The sequence below is a fragment of the Vanacampus margaritifer genome, chromosome 6 (assembly GCF_051991255.1).
Source record: "Vanacampus margaritifer isolate UIUO_Vmar chromosome 6, RoL_Vmar_1.0, whole genome shotgun sequence".
Lineage (NCBI taxonomy): Eukaryota > Metazoa > Chordata > Actinopteri > Syngnathiformes > Syngnathidae > Vanacampus > Vanacampus margaritifer.
Window position 1 is genome coordinate 20,881,727 of NC_135437.1, and position 24,026 is coordinate 20,905,752.

The following is a 24,026-nucleotide window of genomic DNA, read 5'->3' on the forward strand; positions in this document are numbered from 1 at the left end:
AGAGGATGCGATATTACTATTCGCAACATGTTATTGTGTTCAATGATTTTCGGCTGGTGTCATTTTTGTTGACGTTTTGCCTGACTAGCGGGCTTTCTCTAACCGCATCCAAGCGTGACACGATTGTCACCGATCCGTCATGTTTTGCGGCGTCGACTTCTATTGACTTGTGTTTCTTGGGGGACGCGATCCTGGATGGCTTCCAAGCAGCTCCTTTTTCCGATCCGCTGGCCTATCTTTTTTCCGCCGACTCTCACATAAATCAATGTGATGTAATTGCATGAAGTCCCTTTCCCACAGCTCGGGCCCAGAGGCGGGGGAGGGGATCTCGAGAGAGTGTCTTAGTGAGGCCGGTTAAACTTAAACCCCGCCCCCCTCCGATTCCCAAGACCAAACTCCCACTCTAAATATCTCCCTGTTTTGATTTGGTGGCGTTTGATGTATTGATTTCAAGTCAAGGGGCAGTCGAGGTTCTCACAGTTGCTGTTTACATCTGACTAATACACTCTAAAGATCAGCAGATGAGATCTAATTTCTTTGAGTGCTTTTTATGTCGCGTCAAGCATAATTTCTTCTGACGTCTCCCTGCCCGCCTGATGCACTGCGTTTTCGCAAGTTTGTACAATGGAAAACATTTCTTTCCATCTGGCTTTCTCCCGGGACTTCCTGGTATCTCGTCAGAGAGTATTTTTTTGGCTCTTAGGGTGCACTTTGTTTGGAGAAAGGCATTGGAATGGAGGTTATTTTTGGAGTGAGCAGCTAATTACTCAGGGTTTTGACTATGAACCCGTTCTTAGACAATTAACCCACATATAAAAAAATAATAATAATATTTTTTTTTTAACTCTTTCACTGCCACTGACGTTTAAAGACGTCAAGTAAAAACCTACGGAGGGCTGCCAATGACGTCAAAAGACTTCATCCAATTATTATTATTATTTTTTTAAAAACGGGTAGAGGAAACCCTTCCGCATCTGTGGTGAAAGTTTCAATTAGGTCTGTTGTGCCTAAGGACTATTTTTGTCCCCTAGCGGGCAACGATGACTCTCTTTTGACAAGATCGGGTGGGCGTCAGTAGAGGCGGAGCTAGAGCGTCGAGCAGGAGATCAGAATGGAAAACAAAGGAAAAATGGCGACCGGTTGCGAGGAGCTCACGCCCGAGCCGTTTTTTTCAAAGACCAAAAGCATCACTAAAAAAGCACATTGTTGATGACGATGATCATCATCGATGATGAAGATGATGGTGACTCCGTGGTTGGAAAGCTACCAATTTTCAGTACCTGGGAATCGATAACGGTACTCAATGGTACCAATCTTTGGTACTTTTGTACTCTCTCTCTCTCTCTGTTTTTCTTTTTCCTTTGTTTTTTCTTTTTACATTTTATTTGGTTATTTATTTGGGTGGTAAGAAATCATTAGTTTATTTAACAATAAAATATTTTTAAAAATCAATATAGCAATTACTTTTTAATATGTAAAACCTGACAAATAAAAATGTAAATAAAAAAATGAGTCAGAGAGGAAAAATAAACAACTTTAAAAAGGCGTGCTCCTTAACAGAAGTACGGCACCGTTTGATTTTACGTGAATCGGTGCTCGGTAATATCGACCCAAACCGGTCCATACTACAAAAAGTACCGTTTTTGGTACACATCCCAATATGGCGATATATCATTGGAAACCTAAATCATTCTCTTTTTGAGTATCTGAAATATGTTTCGATTATATATTTGACAATGCTTTCGACTTATTTGCAATGCTGTGTTTGATGTCGTGAGTTTGTCACACTTTGTTAGCTGCTAACACCATCAACACCACAAACAAGCTGACATAAGTGTTCTGGTTTGTTTTGCTTTATGAGGAGGTGGCAGTCTGTAACCCCCTCAGGGTTGAGGAAATGATCCAGATGTGAAGCTTCTGGCTCTCGTAACCCAGTGGGACACCTGCTCTCAGCTCCTGTGTACCCCAACCCCCCCCCAAACTGCCCACCCCCTTTGCACAATGCACAAAACAACATGCCTCTGCATACAAGCGATTCATCTTGCTTGTACTGTTGTGTTTATGATCAGATAAAGATATAATGCACTGCACGTATTGAAATCTGCAGTCTTTTGACCAGGAATTGCTGATGTGTAATGTATGAATAGCTGGCTTGAATTCAGCTGTTATTGGCCAGTATTGCAGATTCCTGTGGCGCACAGTATATGGAGCATTCATTACTCAACATTCCAATTCGTAACAAATGTAGAAAAATATTTTATAAGACAATAAAGGTCGGACAAATAATAGTGTTAGCATTAGAATATACTATAGTAATATATATATAAGTTTCATCATTATTCACAAATCTGTTTAGAGCTGTGGGTAAATGAGCTTTTTTTCAACATGGCCCTGGTTGATCTCTTTTGCTCTGCTTCCACCCTGCTGGCCGTTTTTGTAATGACTACCATTTCCTCAACCGTTCTCTGCAGTTGAGAGGCTGCATCAAAGCCTTCTGTATGCTCTAGCATAAATACAAATAAAAAAAAACTTTTAAAACATATAAATACGTCTTTGGGACAACATTTAAAATAGAACATATTTATACGTTTTGGGGAGCAAATGAGGTAATAATAATAATAATATAATGCATAAGATTTACATTTAAATATGTGTACTGTACATTAAAAAAAATCAAAACAAGGTTGTGCTTGTTTATGCTTATGTGTTTATGTCACAGAAGGAAATGCATTTTTGTGGAGAAGTCCAAATTCCCTCTTTAGTGACCTTAATGATCACAATAAGTTGCATCTGCTTCCAATTCTTCGGCATTAAGATGATTAAAGGGTTAGCATTCTAGGCTAGCAGAAGGGTCAAGGTGTGGGCAAGTTAGGGACACACCGTACTGTTAATTATTATTTTTTTAAATAGGGAAAAAAAACTTGAGCAACTACAGTTGCCATTATACGCTTTGAAAAATAATTTGAAAAGAATACACGAGCCACTAGCAAGTTGCAGAGGAATGGTTACCGAAAATATTCTCTTAATTTGACTTATTGGCATTAGTGGCTAACTTTTTTTTTTAATAAAATGTTAAGTTGGACGACAATATAAGAGCAGCACGTTTTACAATACAGTATGTACAAGACATTATGATTGCTCCCGAGCTCCAAAAATGCTTAGTTTTGATTGACGTGTCGGTATATAATTTAACTCATTCACTGCCATTGACGGCTATAGACGTCAAAAATGTATTTGAGCTATTCATATTAGTTTAAAACTTTTTTCTCCACTTTTGTTAACAAGAGTATGAAAACCTAGGAAAAAAATGATAGTACATTTAGAACAAATATCAAATTTGTGATTAATCGTGAGTTAACTATTGAAGTCATGTGATTAATTACAATTTAAAATTGTAATCGTCTGACGCCCCCAATTTTTAATAATCTTTAAAAAAGAAGAAAAAAGATTATTAAAAAAATGTCTTAAGTTTTCATACTCTTGTTAACAAAAGTGGGAAAAAACGTTAAACTACATTTTTGCTGTTTATAGGCGTCAATGGCAGTGAATGAGTTAAGGATATGTTTTGTGCGATATTGTTAGTGTTGGGTGTGCTACTATATATATTTTGGCTACGTGATAAGACTAGAGAAAGAAACAATTACTACGAGTATGCTCATTTCAACTGCCGTGTTATTTTCTCTACACTGGCAGTGGAAAAAACATCCCCAGGGAAGATCGTCTGCTAACGTCATTACGCGGCGAACCTGGATGAGCGTTGCCGGAGTCTTGAGCCTTCCGCGGCTTTGACATGTAATGCTGATGGAAATAGTTGTTGTGTGGCTGCAACGCCAGCTGGCAGGCCTGCGAGCGGGGGAAGTCCGTGAACAAACTGTTGGGAGTTTACACCCCCATCCCCCCTCTGGGTATGCAAGAAGGAAATCCTACCTTGGTTTGCGCAGGCTGCACTGCTGGTATCCTTGCAGTGTTTTTGTAACCCTCACTAAAAAGCCTTGCTCTTAATTGTGTCCCACGGGCCCCCCCCCGTGCTTGCAGTATTCACAACCTTTTTTTTTCCCCTCTTGCTCGTACGACCCCCCTCCTTTAGCCTTAACCCCATTCTCCCCAATTCGACAGGTCTTTCCTCTAATGACTTGACGAGGTGGTCGAAATAGAAGTATTTCACAAAAGTGTAATGGAAACACTTTTTGCGTCATGTGACCCCCGCCCTCAGAAGCGAAACGCTCTTCAATGGAAACACCGGCAAGTTGAAATTGTACTTTATCGAAATAGTACAATATCGCAATATCAGTATTGCATTCACTTTGAAAAAAAAAAAAATCCTGTTTTTCTGACAAATTTTTGGGGGAAGCTTTGTTTTTTTTAGTATTTAAAAAAAAAAATCTGTTTTTGTGAATATTTGTTTCTGTTTTACTGATTTTTTTTCTTCTGTCAATTATTCAGAAAAAATACTTAGAAAAACGGGAGGGTGGGGGGAATATTCAAAAAACTGAAAAAAAAGAATATTCAAAAAACAGAAAGTTATTACAACAAGTCACTTGGAGTTCAGAGGTGAAAAAAAAAAATAATAATAATAATCCGGAAAACAGAACACCAGCTCTGTTTTTCTGAGTAATTTTTTTTAACCTCTGAACTCCAAGTGACTTGTTGCAGACTCGCTAATAGCGGAAGCGGACACTTTCCCGTTTACCTCCATGTGCAATAAGATGGTCATGTTTACTTACTGGTTCTCAATAAAGGAATGAATGTGTCTACTGTATTGTGATTTGTTCTCTAATCTCTGAGGGAAAACCCCTTTAAAAAAATATTCAGAAAAACAGAAAAATAATTATTTTGTAAAATAGGGAGAAATTACTAAAAATATTCTGAAAAACAGAGGAAAATCTTTTTTTAAACAGAAAAAAATACTCAAAAAAACAGGGAAAAAATGTTCAATGAAACTGAAAAAAATATACTCAAAAAAATAAAGATCCCTCCCAAAATTTGTCAGAAAAACAGGACTTGTGGAGTGAATACAATATGCTTCCGTAATATTGCTTTTGTTTTTGCGGAAAAACTGTAATGGAAACACAGCAAGTGTGGGTTTGTCATTCCCCCCCTCAGGCTCCTGTCAGACAAGAGGCTAAACTTGGGGGCTCGACAAGTTCGCTAAAAGTTGTAGGGGGTTGGCGAAACAGTAAACATACTAACTGCTAAAGTTAGCCTAGCTTGTTGTTGTGCTCCGAATGCTGCAGTATTGTACTCCGCAGTCTCCACTTTGCTGCAGCAGTCCACTTTCTTACTGCCCTCCATCCCCTCTTTAATAAAATGTACTGTATTCAAAAAATAGATGTGGAAACTGGAAAGGAATATAGAGATAACTTAACTTTCCTCCATTGTTTGTAACAATATGCAGTATGGCACCACGCCACAAGGTGGCGCCTACTTGTTATTGTTATGCCTATGCAGCACTTTTTCGTTTGCCCATCAGTGTATTTGATGCCGTTGTTTGAGCAGAATTCTGAAACAAAAGCTGCTGTTGAAGATGAATGCGGATTTTATTGGTTTAGTTTTAGTTTTAGTGTCTTGTGTAAATGAAACCACCACAGCAACCTCCAAATATAGGCAGAACTAATAAACTACATTTACTGTTTCCATAGACTTGAAAGTGAGCTATAATTGTTAGCTTGGTGGTTTCTCTTTAGTAGTTGACTCCCTCCGGGGAAGAGCAATGATTCGGCGGCATCATCATCATCGGTCTCATTAAAGTAAGTGTGCTGAAGATATATGGCTGTTGACATATGCTCTCTTTATTCCTCTAATGAGAGCATGATGTATATGAAACTGTGTGAGGAGGTTGCTGGAGATCATCGGGAAGAGTTGACACTCCTCCTTTGTACTATCACTTAAAATGACATTAAACCGAGGTTTCTTACACAAGTAATGATTGCTTTTATTTGAAAGACTTGTCAACACCGGAGGTGAGGTCATGCGTTAGGCATTCATGGGAAAATAACCTTCCTTTTCGCATCCTCTACATTTTGTCCACTTCCTTTCCGCAGAGGAAAAGTCGCGGATGCAACTACTTGCTGTTCTCTGACCTCTGACATGATTGTCAAGGTTGACTGTGGATGTGACAGGATGATGTGTTGAATGACGACACTGTTGACTTGATGGGACCGCCAGTGACAAATACAATGCGGGCTGTGATTCACATCATCTTCTTCAACTTCCTCTGTGGGGGAACGTTTGGCAAATACACTTTTTGGACCCAAGTCTTGGTATGCTCCTCCTCATAAATTGATTAGTCAATCACGTTATCTGGCTGAGACCAATCTAAATTCTTTATTTTATCATGACATTTCAGTCAATTGTATGCTTCTAACTTTGTGGCAATAGCTTGTAAAAGGCCCTTTTTCTGTTCCAAGAATGGCTGCGTCCCAGTGCACAAAGTAAGGTTCAAGAAGGCATAGGGGTGTGCCAAAAAATCAATTCTCATTTAGTACGATTCAGAATTGATTTTAAATGTCCCAAAATCGATTTTACTTAAATTATTTTATACTGTCTTGCCTTTGTCTGTGTGTGCCTTTATTTGGAGCGCTGTTCACGTTGTACCCGGTTTGGCCACTGAGGGGCAGTGTGGTTCCACGCGGTCTAATACACTGTTAAGTTGTAGCCACATTAGAGAGTAGAAGGAAAAAGTCACGATCAAGTTATTCAAATAAAAGTTTGTTTGTTTTTTCAGCGTGAAGTCGTTCTTTTGAGTGATAAAAGTGCCGCGAATAGCGAGCTAATTAGCATTAGCGAGTCAGACTAGAGTAGATCATTACAATTCCTTGTACATCTATCGATTGAAGCAAAAATCATTGTCAATCAAATCATTTTGATTCAAAAATCGTTCCTAATCGATTCTGAATCGAATCGCAGACCCAAAAATCGGAATCGAATCGTGAGACATTCAAAGATTCCCACCCCTAATGCTCGTATGAGTTGGATTGGTGTTTGTATGTTTTTTGATGTCACTATTGAATATATTTTGAATTGATTAACCTATACATTTTTTAATTGATTAATCGACTAATTGTATTAGTTTTAATTTTGCATTTGTGTATTACAAAATATTATATATTAATATAAACACAATTATTAAAATAGTTGACGATAATTTGATAATTAATTACTTGTCAATTAATCGGTTAATATTGACTGCTCTAAAAAAATTAAAATCCAGAATACTAGACCTCGGATCTCAGTATGTATAAAACTTTCTACAATTACAGACCGACTCTTTTTCTAGTCCTTTGTTTATACTTGAGTGTTTACATTTTGCCTGAAAATGTTTTGTTTTCCCTCTAAAAACTAGGTTTAAAAAAAACTACCAGGGTTTGTTTTTTAACCAAATTTACAGTTGTTTTTTAACCAAGCAAAATTTTGTTTTTAATCCGAATATCTGATTATGTAATGCAAAAATATTTAATAGTCACAGCCCTGAAACATAATCTTTAATACGCACGAGAAGTGCTCAAAATTGGACGTGGAAAAAAGTGAGTGAACCCAGAATGTAATGTCACGTGGCTTTGGTCATATCCTGTACTTGCACTTTGCGTGTCAGATGAGTTTTTATTAGGACACAAAGTGTATGATATGACTCCATACACGTCCCTACAGATCCCGATGCCTAACGTGATGCTGTTTCATACATAAAGCAGATGTTGGTGATGTAATAGTCATGTCAGAGCTTGAAATAACACCAGAGTGAAATCAATTAGCGACTGCCTTGATGATTAAATTCCTCACAGCGCGTGTGCTTTGGTGAGATGGATTCATTGTAAAGAAAAGCCATTTGGAGAGGAAGCCTTTTCGCGCGTTGCGTTGCCGGACAAACCGAGGCGGTTTGGCCTTTATCGTCTTCCTCGGGGGGCTCGTCCCATTGTTGTGCTTTTCCAGCCGTCTGCGCTGATCTTTCTTCTCGCCCCCATAACCGATTCAATGAAGCGCCGCCATGCGATTGGTGCTCCACTTTCCCGTGAAAAAGGTTTCCATGGGAACCAACAAATAATGCAGAGCCTCGCCAGTGTTGCTCTCCTCGAGCTAATAGCCCCCTAAACGGGCGCAGGGGAGAGACCAAGCGCTACGACGGGCTTCGGGGGCGCCATTTGGCCACTCGCACGCTTGCATCTGGATTATGCGCTTCATGTTCATTATTTACCTACTTTCTGCTTTTCTCATAATCCATCACAAAATGGGAAGGAATTTACATGCTGTATTGGTTAGCAATCAAACGAGATCCAATACAAGAGCTGTATTAAAAAAGTAAACCCTCCAGAAAATAAATAAATATAATAATAATAATAATTAAAAAAAAAAACATTTTTTTATTTTTATTTAAAAAAAAAAAAGTAAACGCTTTTGAAAAGATAGCAAAGCCCATTGACACTGTTTGAGATTTTAATTATTCTGGTTGTAGTTTCCAGTGGCTACTGTTAGCATCCAAGGCAGTCATTGGATTCATAGTGAGGTTTTGTCCCAGATTTAGAAAGATTGATATCGATATTCTACGACAACGTATCAGGGCCACGTATAAATATATATTTTTTAGAGAGCAATTTAAGAAAGCGTTACATTTTTAAGCGAACTAATTATTTCAATTTTCAAAGATGCTGCTGTCCTCTGACCTTCTGTTTTTGTTTGAAGTTAAACTAAAATAAGTATATTTCAATACTTCAGAGAGAAATTTTTAGAAACTTTATTTTCTGTAGAAAACAATAGCGAGCTATTTACTTGAGTTTTTATTTAACTTTTGAAGACATGCTTACTGCCCCCGGGAGATATTTTTGTTGTTTTAAAACAAAGTTGTCCATTGACTAATATATGGTTGTTGTTTTTTACTCCCAATATTTTTTTACGAACCCGAAAATTTGTTCAGTAAACATATGCTTAAAAATTCAAAAAAATTAAGTGCTGGAGTTTGTATTTTTCAAATTTTGATGCCAATATCTTCCCTTCTAGTGAAAACGAATATTAGCTCCAAAAATCGGTTATTGGTGTCCTTGCTTACAAATAACTGATATCGGTATCGGTATCTCTCGGGCGGGGGCAATATTTTGAGAAAAGAAGTGGCAAATTTGCAAGAAAAAACTCGTGAATTTGCGAGTTTATAAAGTGGCAGACTTGCTAGAAAAAAACTCAAGAAACGTACAAGAAATACACGTAGCGTACTACAAAGATGTCTGTGCCAATACTTTTCGGTCAGGTTTTCCAAATAAGGAGATAGTAACGGCTTTAACCATATCTTGTTAAGCATTCACTTTAAGGCGTTGGGTACTGCGAGCGACAAAGCCGCCATTTTCTTCAATTATTTGATTAATTGATAGAATAATCAATTATTAAAAAAAAAAAAAAATCAATGTCTCGTACCATTGTGCATTTCTTCTTTTTTTTTTTCTTTTGGGCGCGCGGCGGGGACACGGACAGGGGACCGCAGCACTGCTCTATAATGCCCCAACAGATGGCGCCCCCTCCACACGCACACACACACACACACAGTTGTGTGGTGCATTTAAAATTGGAGGGGAGTTGTAGGGCGAAGATGCCCCCCCCCCCCCCCCAAAGTGTGTTATGTGCCCTATATGTCTATAAAAGTGTATTGTGCAAAACTAGTGCATTTCTAGTTTCATTTACACTTGTATTGTGGGGAATATTTTCCAAATGACTTATTGTGCGTCCTCGTGCCACTTTGGGAGCGTGGTCGGTCCATGAGCGCGCCTCCGATATATTTCCATTCCCAGCTTCAATTGCTTTCTTTCTAGCTGTAATCGGGGCCTGCGTGCTCTGCCGCCAAGATCGGTTCGGTCCAGCGTCCTGGTCAATCTTCCGGCGTTAGGGTATGTTGGCGGAATGCGAATCCCAAGTCTGTGTGTGTGTGTATCATCACTAGATGGTTATTTTCTTCTGGGAGACACTCGTGGCGCCCGGGTTTGGAAACGGGGAAAGCTCATTAGGGACGCTTGGTGTATACGCTGACATTTCAAGTGAGCGGTTTGTGTGAAGAAAGTACGACTGCTACGACTTGCTGGTGAATAATGCATGAGCTCAGACGCTCATCAAGGTCACACAAGAAGCTACGTGTCCCGGGTCCTCTAATAACGCTAATTATCCACCTTAAGGTTCGATATGAAACTTCCACCTGCTCAGGTCTGGATCCGTGCTGTTAAAACGTCCCATTGTAAATTTGCCTTTCTGAAAAAAAACCAGCATTGCAGCCTCTGCCGGGAGTGACAGCCTTCATCTATTATAAATGCATCCTGGCTTATTTGAAGTGTCACAGAATTTGATTCTGTGTTTTCTCAAGCCCGCATTCTGGCTGTAAATGACACCGTCTACATACAGACGCTCCCCACCTTACGAACGAGTTACGTTCCGGACGATCGTTCGTAAGGTGAATTTGTTCGTAAGTTGCTTCAGTGCTATATTTTGTATTATAATTTATGTTTAAAGCCTATATAAGTATATTGAAGGTTTATATAAGTATGTTTAAGGCTTGTACAAGTAACCTGCATTGGTTTGTACTGAAAAAAACTTTTAATAAAATGGAGAGAATACGTACAGTACTGTACTGTACTACGTATGTTAGAGAGAGAGAGCGAAAGACACACACACAGTATGTACATGTACGTAATAAGATAAATAAAATGACGTTTAACTTACTTTTGGAAGATGTACTCGATGCTTAAGGAGATGATGGAGGAGGAGGAAGAGGAGGATTTTATATCATGAGAGATTCTTCGTCGTCGCTGGAATCGGCTTCAAAAGTTATTTCCTGCTTCATGGGGACCGGCGTTTCTTCCTCCTCCTCCTCGCCACGTTGCTCAGCCTCCAATGAGCTCTCACAGCGCCAATCGTCGGTATTAGCGGCGGAAAGAAGCACTACGCGCAATACAAAATCTAACTTACAGCATTTCTTTCCGAACATTTTTCGACATACTGTAGGCGCAGAAATGTTCGTATGTACCGTTGTTCGTAACTCGAATGTTCGTAAGTAGGGGAGCGTCTGTATGTGTGGCTTTCCTTCCCTCTTGAGTCTCTTTTTGGTTGGTCTCATCTGATCTGGTGCTGACCTCTGCTTCTTTCTTTGTGCTTCCAACAGTCCATGAGAACGGGAGCGGCAGCGATCCCTGAAGAGAAGGCGGCAACTTCACCTCGACAAAGTCAAGGCACCAAGAGACAGACATGGTACGCTGCGAGATGTCCACCAAGCGTTTTGTAACATTTTGCTTATTCAAAGCAAACTTCTAGTGTGAAGTCTAAATCTGATAATGAACCCGCTGGGCACGGCGTCAGGTCGTACTGAATCAAAAACCTTTCCTTCATTACACTATCAGGGAGGTTAGTGTGGGTTTACAGCAGCCACAACTCAAAGTCAAATGCAACGTTTTGCTGAGCTTTATTGCGTCAATGCTGAAAATGATGCGAATGTTGTTATTCCGCGTAATTTTCCATCAACTCGCTGTTTTGATCAATGTACAATTTACACCAACATGCTCCCAAAATTCACACCAAACAGGCTTATATTTTTTAGGATTAAAAAAATAATAATTAGGAGGATTAAAAGTTGTTTGGTAGTTTAATCTGAGGCACAGACCGGCACACGTTTAAATCTTTTTTTTCCTTTTAAGGCTTTGTTTTGATTGCTCGTCTTCCTTTTCTTCTCTTAAACTTCAGCTGTACACACAAAGTTTCAGATTCAGCTTGAGTGCGTTTTTAAAGATTTCCTAGAAGCGAACAAGTGGCCGCCGAAGCGGCCGGAACGCGTTTGACTCGGCCCTGCTTTGTTTTCCAACAGGAACTCGTGCTAAGTGGAGATGCCAAACGCTGCAACTGCAGACAAAGGCCACTCTCACGCCGTATCCGGGTTGCCGTGGAGACCAGCAGCCTCTTTAACCGAGAGCTGGAGAGTTTCTCACATGTCCTAAAAATAAAGCCGGCGGAATTCACAAAATTGTGTTAAGAGTCCAAAAGCCAGGGCGGCGGTCTCATTGTGTCGTCTGCAGATGGCTTCTTTCCAGCTCGTTTGGATGCTAGTGTGAAGTTTGCCCTCCTCAGCATATCCAGGCTTCCCTAATTGTCCTTTTGTATTCAAACCCAGAGTCTTTTTTCCGCCTCCTGCTCACCAGTTGAGATTTTAGGGCATGGTCTTTTCCTGAAAGAGGAAGCCCCCCCACCCCCAAAAAAAGTAGCAATAATATGTTTTATGCAGCCCCACTAGTCTAAACATGATATTGTAATATTGCGTTAGTGAAATATGAGTTATGACGCAAAATCCAGCCGTTTTTATCCATCTCAGGGGGCGGCCATTTTGCCACTTGCCATCGACTGAAGATGACATCAATGTTGCTCAGGTCTGAGGTAACAACCAATCACAGCTCAGCTTCAGAAAACAGGTGAGCTCTGATTGGTCGTTGCCTGAGCCCTTGAGCAACTGTGATGTCATCTTCAGTCGACAGCAAGTGGCAAAATGGCCGCCCCCCCCTGAGATGGATAAAAACGGCTGGATTTTGCTCATATTCCACAACTGTAATATTAATCTGAATGTCATGTTTAGACTAGTGAGGTCACATATAACAAATTAAAAAAGTAAAATAAATTATTGTTAAAACTAAAATTACGTCCAGTAGGCTTCGCTGAAAAAATGTAGTTTGACTTTAAAAGTCCAGAGTTGACGTTCTGGTATAATTGCGTATTTATATCAATGAACGTGCTATCCTAATTTACTCTTACGGAATACGTGGCATAACAGCAGCATCGTGGGTGGCCATGCAGAACTTACAGAAAACAAAAAAAAAAGGAGTAAGCAGAAGCCAAATTGCAGACAAATATTCCCTTTGTTGCCACGACGCGTCACAACATTCAGCATTCACTTTCAATTGAGTTGTAACTCATTTATCGGGAAAGCCCCGACAGCGGCGCGTCTTCGCCAGAGAGCGAGCGTGGGAAATGCCCAAACTGAGTACAGTATAATACACAAGCAACAATATAGCACAAGCATTTGTGTGTTGATTGTCTGATTGGGGCTTCGTGCCTCCGCTCGGTGGACAATCAGCTGATTGAGAGCAGGAGCTCCAGGGGAAAACGGCATCTTGTTTTTGACCCGGGTCCTCACGTGTTGTTTGTATCCTTCGGCACGCAAATCATGATGTCCACACAATCAAAGGGATATTCAGTGAGCCCTAGCGCCATCTAGTGGTGAACTAGTAATTCATTAATTTTACAAACCGACTGTTAGCAAGCTTTTACTAGCTTTTTTTTTTTTTACTAGCTCCTCCCACTAGCCGCTCCCAATAGCCACTCCAGCCTATTGCTCTGACTAACAACGACTAATTCCGGATCGCTCGGTTTTTGGGCGTCGCCTGCTGGGCTTCACAACGGCTAATGCTGTTCTTTGACCACTAGATGGTGCTATGGACTACACACTCTGTCTTGAACTCATTCAACCCCCAAAACGTATAAATACGTTTTTTAATACTTTGTCCTTCACTCACAAAAAACATATTTATAATGTTTTTTTTTTATGCTTAAGCATACAGAAGGCTTTGATGCAGCTTCTGACCTGAAGAGGTCGCTTAAAGCAATGGTAGTTATTACAAAAAACGGCCAGCAGGTGGCAGCAGAGTATAAGAGATCAACCAGGGCCATGTTGCAACAAGCTCTTTTTGCCAGTGTTTTCAACAGGTTTGTGAATAATGATGAAACGTCGCTATATTCTAATGCTAATCGCCGCAAAACGGAAACGGAAATATGTTTTTTTTTCCTGATGCAAGAAGAGACTCTAATCTTTCGTTTAGTGGCTTCCATGTTTTTATAGCAATAGAACACAATATTCTGTGGGCCTTGCCAAATCTGTCAAAATCCCCAAATGTTGGCCCCACTATGTAACAAAAACAAGAACACACACACATACACGCTTGAGACTGACAGTGGAAAGCAAGAAGGATAAAAGGAGCTCCTTTCTTGACACCTTTTGTGTGAGCGTGTGTAATGTATGCAAAGCTCACTTTAGCCCCTATGTGCCCTCATTATGCTTTTCAGCAGGAGTTCATTAAAAGCCATCGCATGCGATGAGGCTTTTGGTTGCGCGCTGAGAAACGCCAGCAAAGGTGATCAATACCTGAGCATATCATTTTGATTTAGAGGCGTTGTTTAACAACAGCTCTAAATCAGTTTCCATTTTCCTCGGAGTAAGTAGCAAGCCTTCAAGCTGCTCTCAATCTTCTGTACACAGCACAGCGACTCGCATCACTTCCGTAATATCCAGTGTGAATAAACTAAATGATGCAACCATATTTGTATTTGGTAACCATATTTGTCTACTTTTGTTATGAGCAAGACTATAAAAAAAATGTACGATTAAATAAAAAACATTTCACGATTACTCTGGAAGTCCTGCAATTAATTAAGATAATTGGAATCGACTGACAGCCCTAATATATAAACAGTATATATAAATATATATATATATATTAGGGGTGTGAATTGCGTAGTACCTGGCGATTCAATTTGTATCACGATTCATAGGGCACGATTCGATACCGATTAATCCCGATACGAATCTATAAATTGATTATTGCGATTTATTTATTTTTTACTCAAATTTAGAAAATAAAAATCATTAAACTTGTACATGCACACTGTAAGATTTGCATGAAAATGTATTTATTCATCTAAAAATCACTTACTGAGCCACTGCATTTAACAAACAGGTTGCAGTATTTTTCACGTTTGAACAGCACCGAAATAAAATATTAGGGCTTAAAGGTTCTATTAATATAACGTTCTTCCATGCTTAATGTGTGAATCCTAAACGTTTTGTTGAATATTTCCCAAAAAAATCGATTCGGCCGCATATTGAATCGATTCGAGAATTGCACGCTGTAATATCGTGATATATTGCCAATCACCCCTAATATCTATATATATCTGTGTATATATATATATATATATATATATATATATATATGTGTGTGTGTGTGTGCGTGCAGTACGACATGGGCATTAAATTAGTTTGAAGTTGCATTAAAAAAACGACATTAAAAAAGCATGAAATGATACGTGACGATACCTGCAGAAACCCAGTTTTGCTGAAGCGGCGTGTTTGTTTGATTGACAGGGACATGGAGAGGCTTCAGCGCGGGGGACAACCGTCATGACTGGTGACTGTCTATCGTGCGTCAAGTACCTGATGTTGATCTTCAACACATTCCTGGTGGTACGTATTTCTCATCTCCCTTCACGTGGTCTTCAGTGAAGTTAAGTCGCTCGTGAATGAAGACCCGCTAACCGGCAGTCAGTAGTCACGTTTGCCTTTTATGACTTTGGGACAATCTTGATTTTATTGAACTTGAATTGAAAATAATGGATGTTCTCCAAATTGTCAATGAGTTTCTAATGCGACATCTCTTTGTCAGATGGCAGGATGTTTCCTTCTCGGCGTGGGATTGCTGGTGTTGTTTGGCACAGCGGTGTTGAGTGAAATGTTGATGCAACACCCGGTGCTGTCAAAAACCGTCTTCGCCGTGCTGGGCATCGGCGCTTTGCTCTTCCTTCTGGGCTTCGTGGGCTGCTGCGGAGCCCTCCGTGAAAATCGCTGTCTGCTCTTCTTCGTGAGTACGCGCTATTGATGTTGTGCTCATTTCACATTTTCGGTCTTGCTTACAAACAAAAGCCAGATGTTTGTTTCCGTGTTTTGTGGCGTCTGCTTTATGTTGCTGCAGTTTGTGTTATTCATTTATTATTTATTTTATTGACGTGTTCACTGACCTACTTATATTTATTAATGAGTTTCGGTTGTGTTATTTAATTAATTTATTTGTATTTATTTTTTACTTCATGATATTTATTCATTCATTTATGTTGGTGTTATTTTGTTTTCCCTGCCTTTATTGCATGACTGATATTTACTCCATGTACAGCGCTTTGTATGCAGGGCTCAGACTCCGCCCCTAAATTCCAACTGGGTACAGTTACTCATTAACTCATTCACTGCCATTGACGGCTATAGACGTCAAAAATTCATTTGAACTATTTCTATCAGTTTAACATTTTTTTTCCCACTTGTATGAAACCTTTTTTTTTATTGTTCATTTAGAACAGATAGAAAATTTGTGATTAATCGTGAGTTAACTAGTGAAGTCATGCGATTAACTACGATTAAAAATTATAATCGCCTGACACCCCTAATTTTCACGATTGCGATTAATCACAAATGTTATATCTGTTCTACATGTACACTATTTTTTCTAGGTTTTCATACTCTTAACAAAAGTGGAAAAAAATGTTAAACTAATAGAAATAGTTCAAACGAATTATTGACGTCTTTAGCCGTCAATGGCAGTGAATGAGTTAGACTGTTCTTTTCCAGGAAACCAAGTCATAGTCCAACAAATTAAAATTTGATCAAAATGGCAAATGTAGTGCACTTATTTGGCACAGTTATCTACACCAGGGGTCACCAGCGTTGGGCCCGTGGGCCCAAAGACCACAGGAGTAGCCCATGGACCTGAATTGGGATTTTTCTAGCAAAAAAAAAAAAGAATTATGAACATGCTCGATGCCTCCACATGAATGATTATTAATCTGTCACTGACTCACTACCAAATCTTTTTAGAATTGATTACCCTCTCGATTACTCCATGGACTACTTTGGTAATCACCCTGCCCATCAGGCAGACATTTTTGTGTCAAACCATTTTTGTGGTCACGTTTGCTGATTTTCTTCATGGCAATAATAATAATAAAAAAAAAAAAATAATAATAATGTATGATTAGAAGTAATTTGAGCAAATTTCAGAAGACATGTTTATTAAACTGGTAGCATTTTTGCACTACTAGACAATAGCCAAAAAGTAGCTCTCAGCTTCAAAACGGTCAACTCTACACTATACGGTGTCCCAAAACATCATGTCGTCTTATTTGAAAACATATCTATTGAACCTGAGTCTATGCCAGCACATTGATGCATCCACTTCAATCCATGGACAAGTTTTCCTTTTTAAATAGCTTACCACCAGGATCCCTCGCCAAACCCTGGCCAGTGGTAGAATTTTATACAGTACATCCATTTGCGTTATGTCGCACCAGCTTCGCCCTTGCTAGCGCTATGCTAACTGGGAGTTTGTCTGTCTGGGGTCGAATTTGGCAAACTGTCTTCAATATTCTGTTCCGTTCTGATTTGAATCCAAAAATTCTGATTTGGTGTTCATTTGTCGGCCAATTTGCACCTCAAATCAAGTCACCATAATTTCGTAGCACCCAGGCAGAAAGTCACATGACCATAACCTTTAACCTTGGAGAACCCAAGAACCCTTTTCTTCTTTGGAAAATTATGAATTATACATTAAATGACTGCTATAAGTTCACTGAACACCAAAATATATGTTTTTTCAATTTTGACCCTTGTTTTTGAACTAGCTCAGAGTTGCTAATTTATCAAAATATATATATAAAACATACTCCTAGGCATTCTGCAACATGATATGAAATAGATAAAAAAAAATATATAAAATTTTACCATCTGATGGTTTGCTGAGAAGATGGTTTTGTTTGGATTGATTTCCAGCTCAACAAAACAGCATGTTTGTTGCCAGCCATCTTGTCACCACCACTCTGGCTCATGTAAGTGCAATATTCATCCACTAGATGGCCCCATGCAGGGGTCAGAAGTGGCACTCTGGACTTTGGAAGTAAAATTTGTAAAAAAAAAAGAAAAAAAAAAGGTCTTTGTTATTTGAGTAGCAGAATTTATAGGGGCCAAATTTGACCCCGTGGGTTCTCCAGGGTTAAACAGATTCACTGGAAAAATGTCGAAGCAGATATGGTCAGAACAGGAATTTTTTTTGTGACTGAAGTTCAATTGTAATTCTTTGGCCGCTGTGCTCTCTCGTCTGGTTGCAGTTCTTCATGCTCATCTTCGTTGTCTTCATAGCAGAGCTGGCTGCTGGTGTGTGGGCCTACACACAGCGTCAAAAAGTAAGCTACAGTACTATCCATCAAAATCTTTTCTTTTCTTTTTTTTTGTAAAATGGTGAAACCGTATGTCTTTGGTTGATCCTGTACATGTTCTCTGCCTGCTTTAGTTCTTTGTTGAAGATTTACAAAACGAGATGCGAGAAAAGTATCAGGGATACGCCCCTGATGATAAGTACACAACAATATGGAACAAATGGATGGTTCAAGTAAGTCCAAAGCGCACACGTATACATTTCGTAGATTACAACTAGTGTTGTTCCGATACCGTTTTTTGGCCCAGTTTTGCAGTATCGGTTGATGCCGATACCGTTCCGATACCTGGGTTGTTGTTTTTTTGCAACATGAAAAAGCTGCTCTGCCATTGGTTCAGAGCATTTAAGGGCCAATAGGATATCCTAGCTTGGCATGCAGTGAACACGTCACACATCAGTGAATGTTGTGCACAAGTAAAACACAACATGCTGCATCCAAAGTCCTATATTAGCGTGGGAAATAATAGTATCGGCCTCCGCCGGTATCGGAACAACACTAATCACAACCCAGACCAATACAGTAAGAAATGCTTGCGTTGTACTCTTCTTGTCTCATTTCAGCATGAGTGCTGCGGCATAAATGGCTTAGAAGATTTCGAGGGCAGTCTGTTTCGTAGGAAATACAATCACACGGTTCCAACAGCCTGCTGCCTGCAGCGCAGCCAGATCGGGAATTTGGAGCATGCTGACAGGGAGAAATGCCTTAAAGGCTCACAAGATCATATCAACGTGCAGGTACTTTCTGATGCCTGCCCTTGGCCAGATCAGTTCTTTTGCAGACTTTTTTTTTATTTGAATCATCATAATCTAATATGTTGTACTCTATAAACAGTTGGGTCAAAAATAACCCAATTATGGGTAAAGAATTGACTGATCCTCTACTTGGCTCAATTTCACCCAACTTTGAGTAAAAAATTGGATCATTTTGTATGAAACAAACGAGAAAATTGGGTCAGATAGTCTATTTGGGTCAATCTGACTCAACTTTCGGGGTTGGTTTTGTACCAAATAAAAAGAGGTCATTTTGTATAAAACATCTGAGAAAGTTGCGTCAGATACTTTACTTGGGTTAAATTGACCCAGGTTTGGGTCAAAAATTGGGTCATTTTGTAAATAAGACACCATAAAGTTTGGTCAGATCCTCTATTTCACCCAACTTTCTTGGTTGTTTTGCACCAACAAAAAAATAATATATATTTTTTATATTTATTTATATAACAACACATAAAGTTGGATCAGATCCTCTACTTGGGTAAATTTGACCCAACTTCATCAGATACTGTACTTTTTCTAAAATTTAGTCAAATTGACCCATAAAGTGGATCACACTTCATATTAACTCATTCACTGCCATTGACGGCTATAGACGTAAAAAAAATCATTTGAACAATTTCTATTAGTTTTCTACTTTTTCCACTTTTGTTAATAAGAGTATAAAAACCTTTTAAAAAATATTGTACATTTAGAACAATTTGTGATTAATCGTGAGTTAATTATTGAAGTCATGTGATTAATTAGATTTCTTTTTATTTATCGCATGACTTTACTAGTTAACTCATGATTAATCACAAATTTTATCTGTTCTAAATGTACAGTAAAAAAAAAATTGGGATTTTCACACTTGTTAACAAATGTGGAAAAAAATGTTAAACTAATAAAAATAGTTCAAATGAATTTTTGACGTCTATAGTCGTCAATGGCAGTGAATGAGTTAATCAGAGTTACCCAAAAAGTAGCTCTGGTCATTAAGCAATTCCAAATAAACAACACTAATTGGGAACAATATTTTGCAATTTAATTGCAAAATAAATTGTATCCAATTATTTGATTAATTATTAGAATAAACCATTAAATAATCAATTCACATCTTTGTGTCTAGGCATCAATGTTAATGTGTTGCTGACAAACAATGTGAAAAGTCATCAATGCGGGCCCGTGGATTCCATCTCATACTGCCGTGCCTTTGTCCATAGATGCTCTTCATTTAAGATAACAATCTGTCTTCTGCAAGTTTGTGTCTTATTGATCCTTTGTTGTGCTGTCGCGTGTCCACAGGGTTGTTATAAAGCAGGCTTCAAAACCTATGAAGTTTACCTCTATTTAGCGGGAGCCTTGTTCATCTTGGTGCTGACCTTTGAGGTACGGAGATATTTTCGTTTGTCTTTTTCTCTGTGATAGTGATTTTGTAGAAAAGTTTTTTTTTTTAAATGATAACACGTCTAGTGACCAGTCTGTTGTGTGGAAAGCTCGCCCCCTGGTGGTGGTTGTGGTATACAAACATTTGATGACGCTCACTTGTTTAACAGTCCAGCTGCCATTTCATTATATTGTGTATGAAATGATCCACGTGCCCATGTTAAAGTGAATCTGTTCTTTTCTTCAGCTTCTTGCCATGTCCGTGGCTATGTGCCTCTTCAGGGGACTCCAGTCTATGTAGGTTGTTTGGACCATAAAAAAATAGGGAGGAAAAGAAGAAAATCAACGTTTTGAAATTGTCATTGAACTCATTTTCTATTTTGAATTGTTTGCTAAAATGGTTGTACTTCACAGCTGGACTTTTGAGGTACAAAGTAATGCACGTATTGGCGCACAACAGAGAAGGTGGGATATCGGAGACAACGCTGATGTAAAAAGATTTGGTGTGTTCAGTGGAAAGTGTCATTTGTGGACCAGGTCTTGCACACACTAGACTGGACATGAGATTCACATGAACCCAAAGCAGAAGGCACTGCACTGACTTTTGGATGAAAAATATTTATATGAAGTCAATCTTGCTTTAGTGTTAAAGATGTGTTTTATGTACACTTTGGCTGTTACCCGTCCGTTCCCTTTATTACTGTACATTGTAACACAATCCTTCCACATGCCCCTTTTCGCAACCACCTTTCTATTATGCTGTATTATACTGCTCTGTAGGTGAGTGTGTGTACATACTTGGATGTGTGAATTTTGTGAGCATGTGAACGTAAAACTCGCCAAGGACCCTCCCGGACTTGAATGTCATCGTGATTTAAATTTCTGTTTATATGGCTACTCTTTTACTGTTATGTGATTTTAGGCGTTGAAATGTTTGTGTATGCATTTGATCTTTAATAAATGGCATTAGGAATAATAATATATTGTGCTTCTTTATCATTTTGTTTGTATGATTTTCTGTGAATGTTGCCTTGTGATTGGCTGACCAGCAGTCCGTGTGACTCCAGCTCGCCTGCCAACCTAATGAGGATGTGACCCTCATGCACTTACAACTAACTGTCAACTGTTGTTCTTTATGAACAAAAAAAAATTGCTGTTGTTGGTGCACTTTTTGATTTGAGGTCGGCCATGAAAGCAGATTCAGTACACTTCTTGCCAGTGGTGGGCAGTGAGTTTCAGACGTGGGCCTTCCAATAAATATGTACTGTACACATTTGCATGGTGTTACCTGTTCCCTAATGGAGAAGACACCAGCGAAGCTTTATTACAGTAAGCGATGTCTGCCATCTAGTGGTGAACAGTTGTTACTGCAGTTTAAAATGCATTCTGATTAATATTGCGTTTGTATAATATGAGTTAAGCAGCAAAATCCACCTGTTTTTATTCATCAATTCCTATTAGTTTGTACTCACTTTCTCTTTTTGAAATTTATTTTGCAAGTTATTTGGTCAAATTTGGTGATGGGCTTTATTATATATATTATAATTTGGAGATGTTTATATTCCACCAATTCATTGCATTTTAGATTAGAGGGGCCACATAGAATTTATGTTAGAGAAAATGTTTGACTTCCACTTTATGTTCGTTTAAATTTGTTTTTCGAGCAAGTGTGTTAGTTTTATGTTTAAAAATGCTTTGTTTTAGTATAGTTTTCATTAGTTTTAGTATTCGTTTTATTTATTTTTTTCCAACATGGAGCATTCGTCGTGTGCGAGATTTAAAAAAATAATAATTGTATAATACTGACGTTTCTTCAGCTATGGGTGGCTTGGGTGGACGAGATCTAGTTTAGTTTTAGGCTTGTATTATTTTTTAAAGTATAGGCGAAGTTAAAACACAAGATAAAGAAACAAGTTTAAGTTTTGGCCGAAACATTATTGAAGTCAAACAAGACTGTTATTTACTATTTTTGTCCGTTGTTCACAAAATATTGTTTTATAACATATTATGTCATTACATTCATTCAGGATTCTTGTGTTTCTAGTAATAACTGCAAACTACTCCTCTTCATGTCATAATTTTATTACGACCAAATAGAAATAGTGGATTGTTCTTACATATCGCCGTTTTGACGTTTTTCTGGACTACTTAAATGGGCGTTCAAGGGAAATGTAAACAACTAAAAAAAATACCAAAAACAAATAAAGCGACGAACAAACAAACAAACAAATGGGCGTTCGGGTGACGTCATTGGCACGTTCGCGCCCCCCCCAAAAAACGCACGCGCGTGTTGACTGTGTTTCCTCCCATTATTCGAGCAAGCAAAGCGAACGCGAGCTGTGAACGTCGAACGGATGAATGGACGATGTAATCACGCACATTGGACGTTTTTTCCAGTGCCCCCAAGCCGACAAAGGTGAGCACAAAAGCTGACGTGATGCCACACGTCGACACGTCCTCCGGCCGAGCCAATACTTGGATGGAGTTGACCGCATCTGCTGCAGCTCTCAAATACTTTGCGAAAAACGTCTTTTGTAGCACCCAACGGTTGAAAATTATTCTTTGTAAGCTCTTATCACATTGCGTTTGACACTTAAACACGACACGACAGCACGTTTGCAGACTGGAGAGGTTGGACCTGTTCGTAAGTAATCCTGTTGTAAATATTGCTATAGTTGCGTGCAGTTGATTCAACGTTGAAGGGATGTCTTGAGTTGAAGAAACGTTAGTTGATGGAGAAACTGAATTTGCCATCACAAGCTGATGCTGCGTTCCCCCCAAGTAGGAATTTGGAAGTTCTCTCTGCTCTTGGTAAACGGATGAAAGCGAGTTTCTATATAAATGGAAAACTTTACTTGCCTGAAAAGCAGTGCAACAAAAATGCAAATGGTCTTAATTGTGATTATTGTTTTGGCCATAATTATGCAGCCTTAGAGAGGAAATTAACCCCAAAATGTTCTTGACAATAATATGTTGTATTATGCCCTAACTAGTCTAATCACAGCATTCTTGATTTGTGGAATATGAATAAAGCTGCAAAATCCACTTGTTTTCATCCATCTCAGGGGGCGGCCATTTTGCTACTTGCTATCAACTGAAAATGACATCACAGTTGCTCAGGGCTCACGCTGCATTCGAGGCAGGCGTGAAGTCGGACGCACTTGGATTCTCCCCGTTCCGAAATCAAAGCGTTATAGGCAAATGTAAACAACAAAGATGGCTGATTTCGATAAATTGTTTATTGTTCTGGTTAACGCAATCGGTCCATATCACGTTGGGTTACGTAAAGTTACTTATTTCAAAAAACTAATGTTATAACAAATAAATATATTTCTAATCCTGCAAATGATGTTTTACCATTGACGATCTTTGTCTTTATGGGGGGTCGACCGGGTCGCCATTGTTAAGCGATGTCAGATTGAACCCGGTCGGAGGTCTGAGTTAAAAGGGGCGTTCCTATTCATACTTCCTGGTATGAAGTCGGAAAAGTCCAACTTCCCACCTTCCTCGAATACAGCATCAGGTAACGACCAATCACGGCTCACCAGTTTTCTGAGTTTGGTCATGTGATATTCGCGAACTGAGCAAATTGTGCCATTTCCAGTCAACAGCAAGTGGCAAGATGGCCGCCGTAGATTTTGCTGCTTACCTCAAATTCCACAAATACAATACTAATCAGAAAGCCTTGTTTTTGACTAGTGGGGGGGGGGGTGCATAGAAAATATTATTGTAAAAAAAATCTATATATGGGTTGACTGCGAGTGGCAAGGAGACATTGAGTCATTCAACTCTATTTATTGGATATCATGTTTTCATAACTGCCGTAGCTCTAACTAAGTTCTGTGTAATTATAAATAA

General features: G+C 39.0%; 1 protein-coding gene across 1 annotated transcript in view; it reads left to right on the forward strand.

The window, feature by feature from the left end:
• LOC144053696 (tetraspanin-18B-like) overlaps positions 1-21,149 on the forward strand; it is a 37,500-nt gene extending 16,351 nt beyond the window's left edge. The window contains exons 2-9 of the mRNA XM_077568416.1: positions 11,126-11,211; positions 15,143-15,241; positions 15,441-15,635; positions 17,926-18,000; positions 18,108-18,206; positions 18,594-18,767; positions 20,088-20,171; positions 20,416-21,149. Coding sequence (XP_077424542.1) covers positions 11,209-11,211; positions 15,143-15,241; positions 15,441-15,635; positions 17,926-18,000; positions 18,108-18,206; positions 18,594-18,767; positions 20,088-20,171; positions 20,416-20,469 — 783 coding nt within the window. The 5' untranslated portion in view covers positions 11,126-11,208 and the 3' untranslated portion in view covers positions 20,470-21,149. The remainder of the gene's footprint in view (positions 1-11,125; positions 11,212-15,142; positions 15,242-15,440; positions 15,636-17,925; positions 18,001-18,107; positions 18,207-18,593; positions 18,768-20,087; positions 20,172-20,415) is intronic.
• Positions 21,150-24,026: the final 2,877 nt, after the last annotated feature.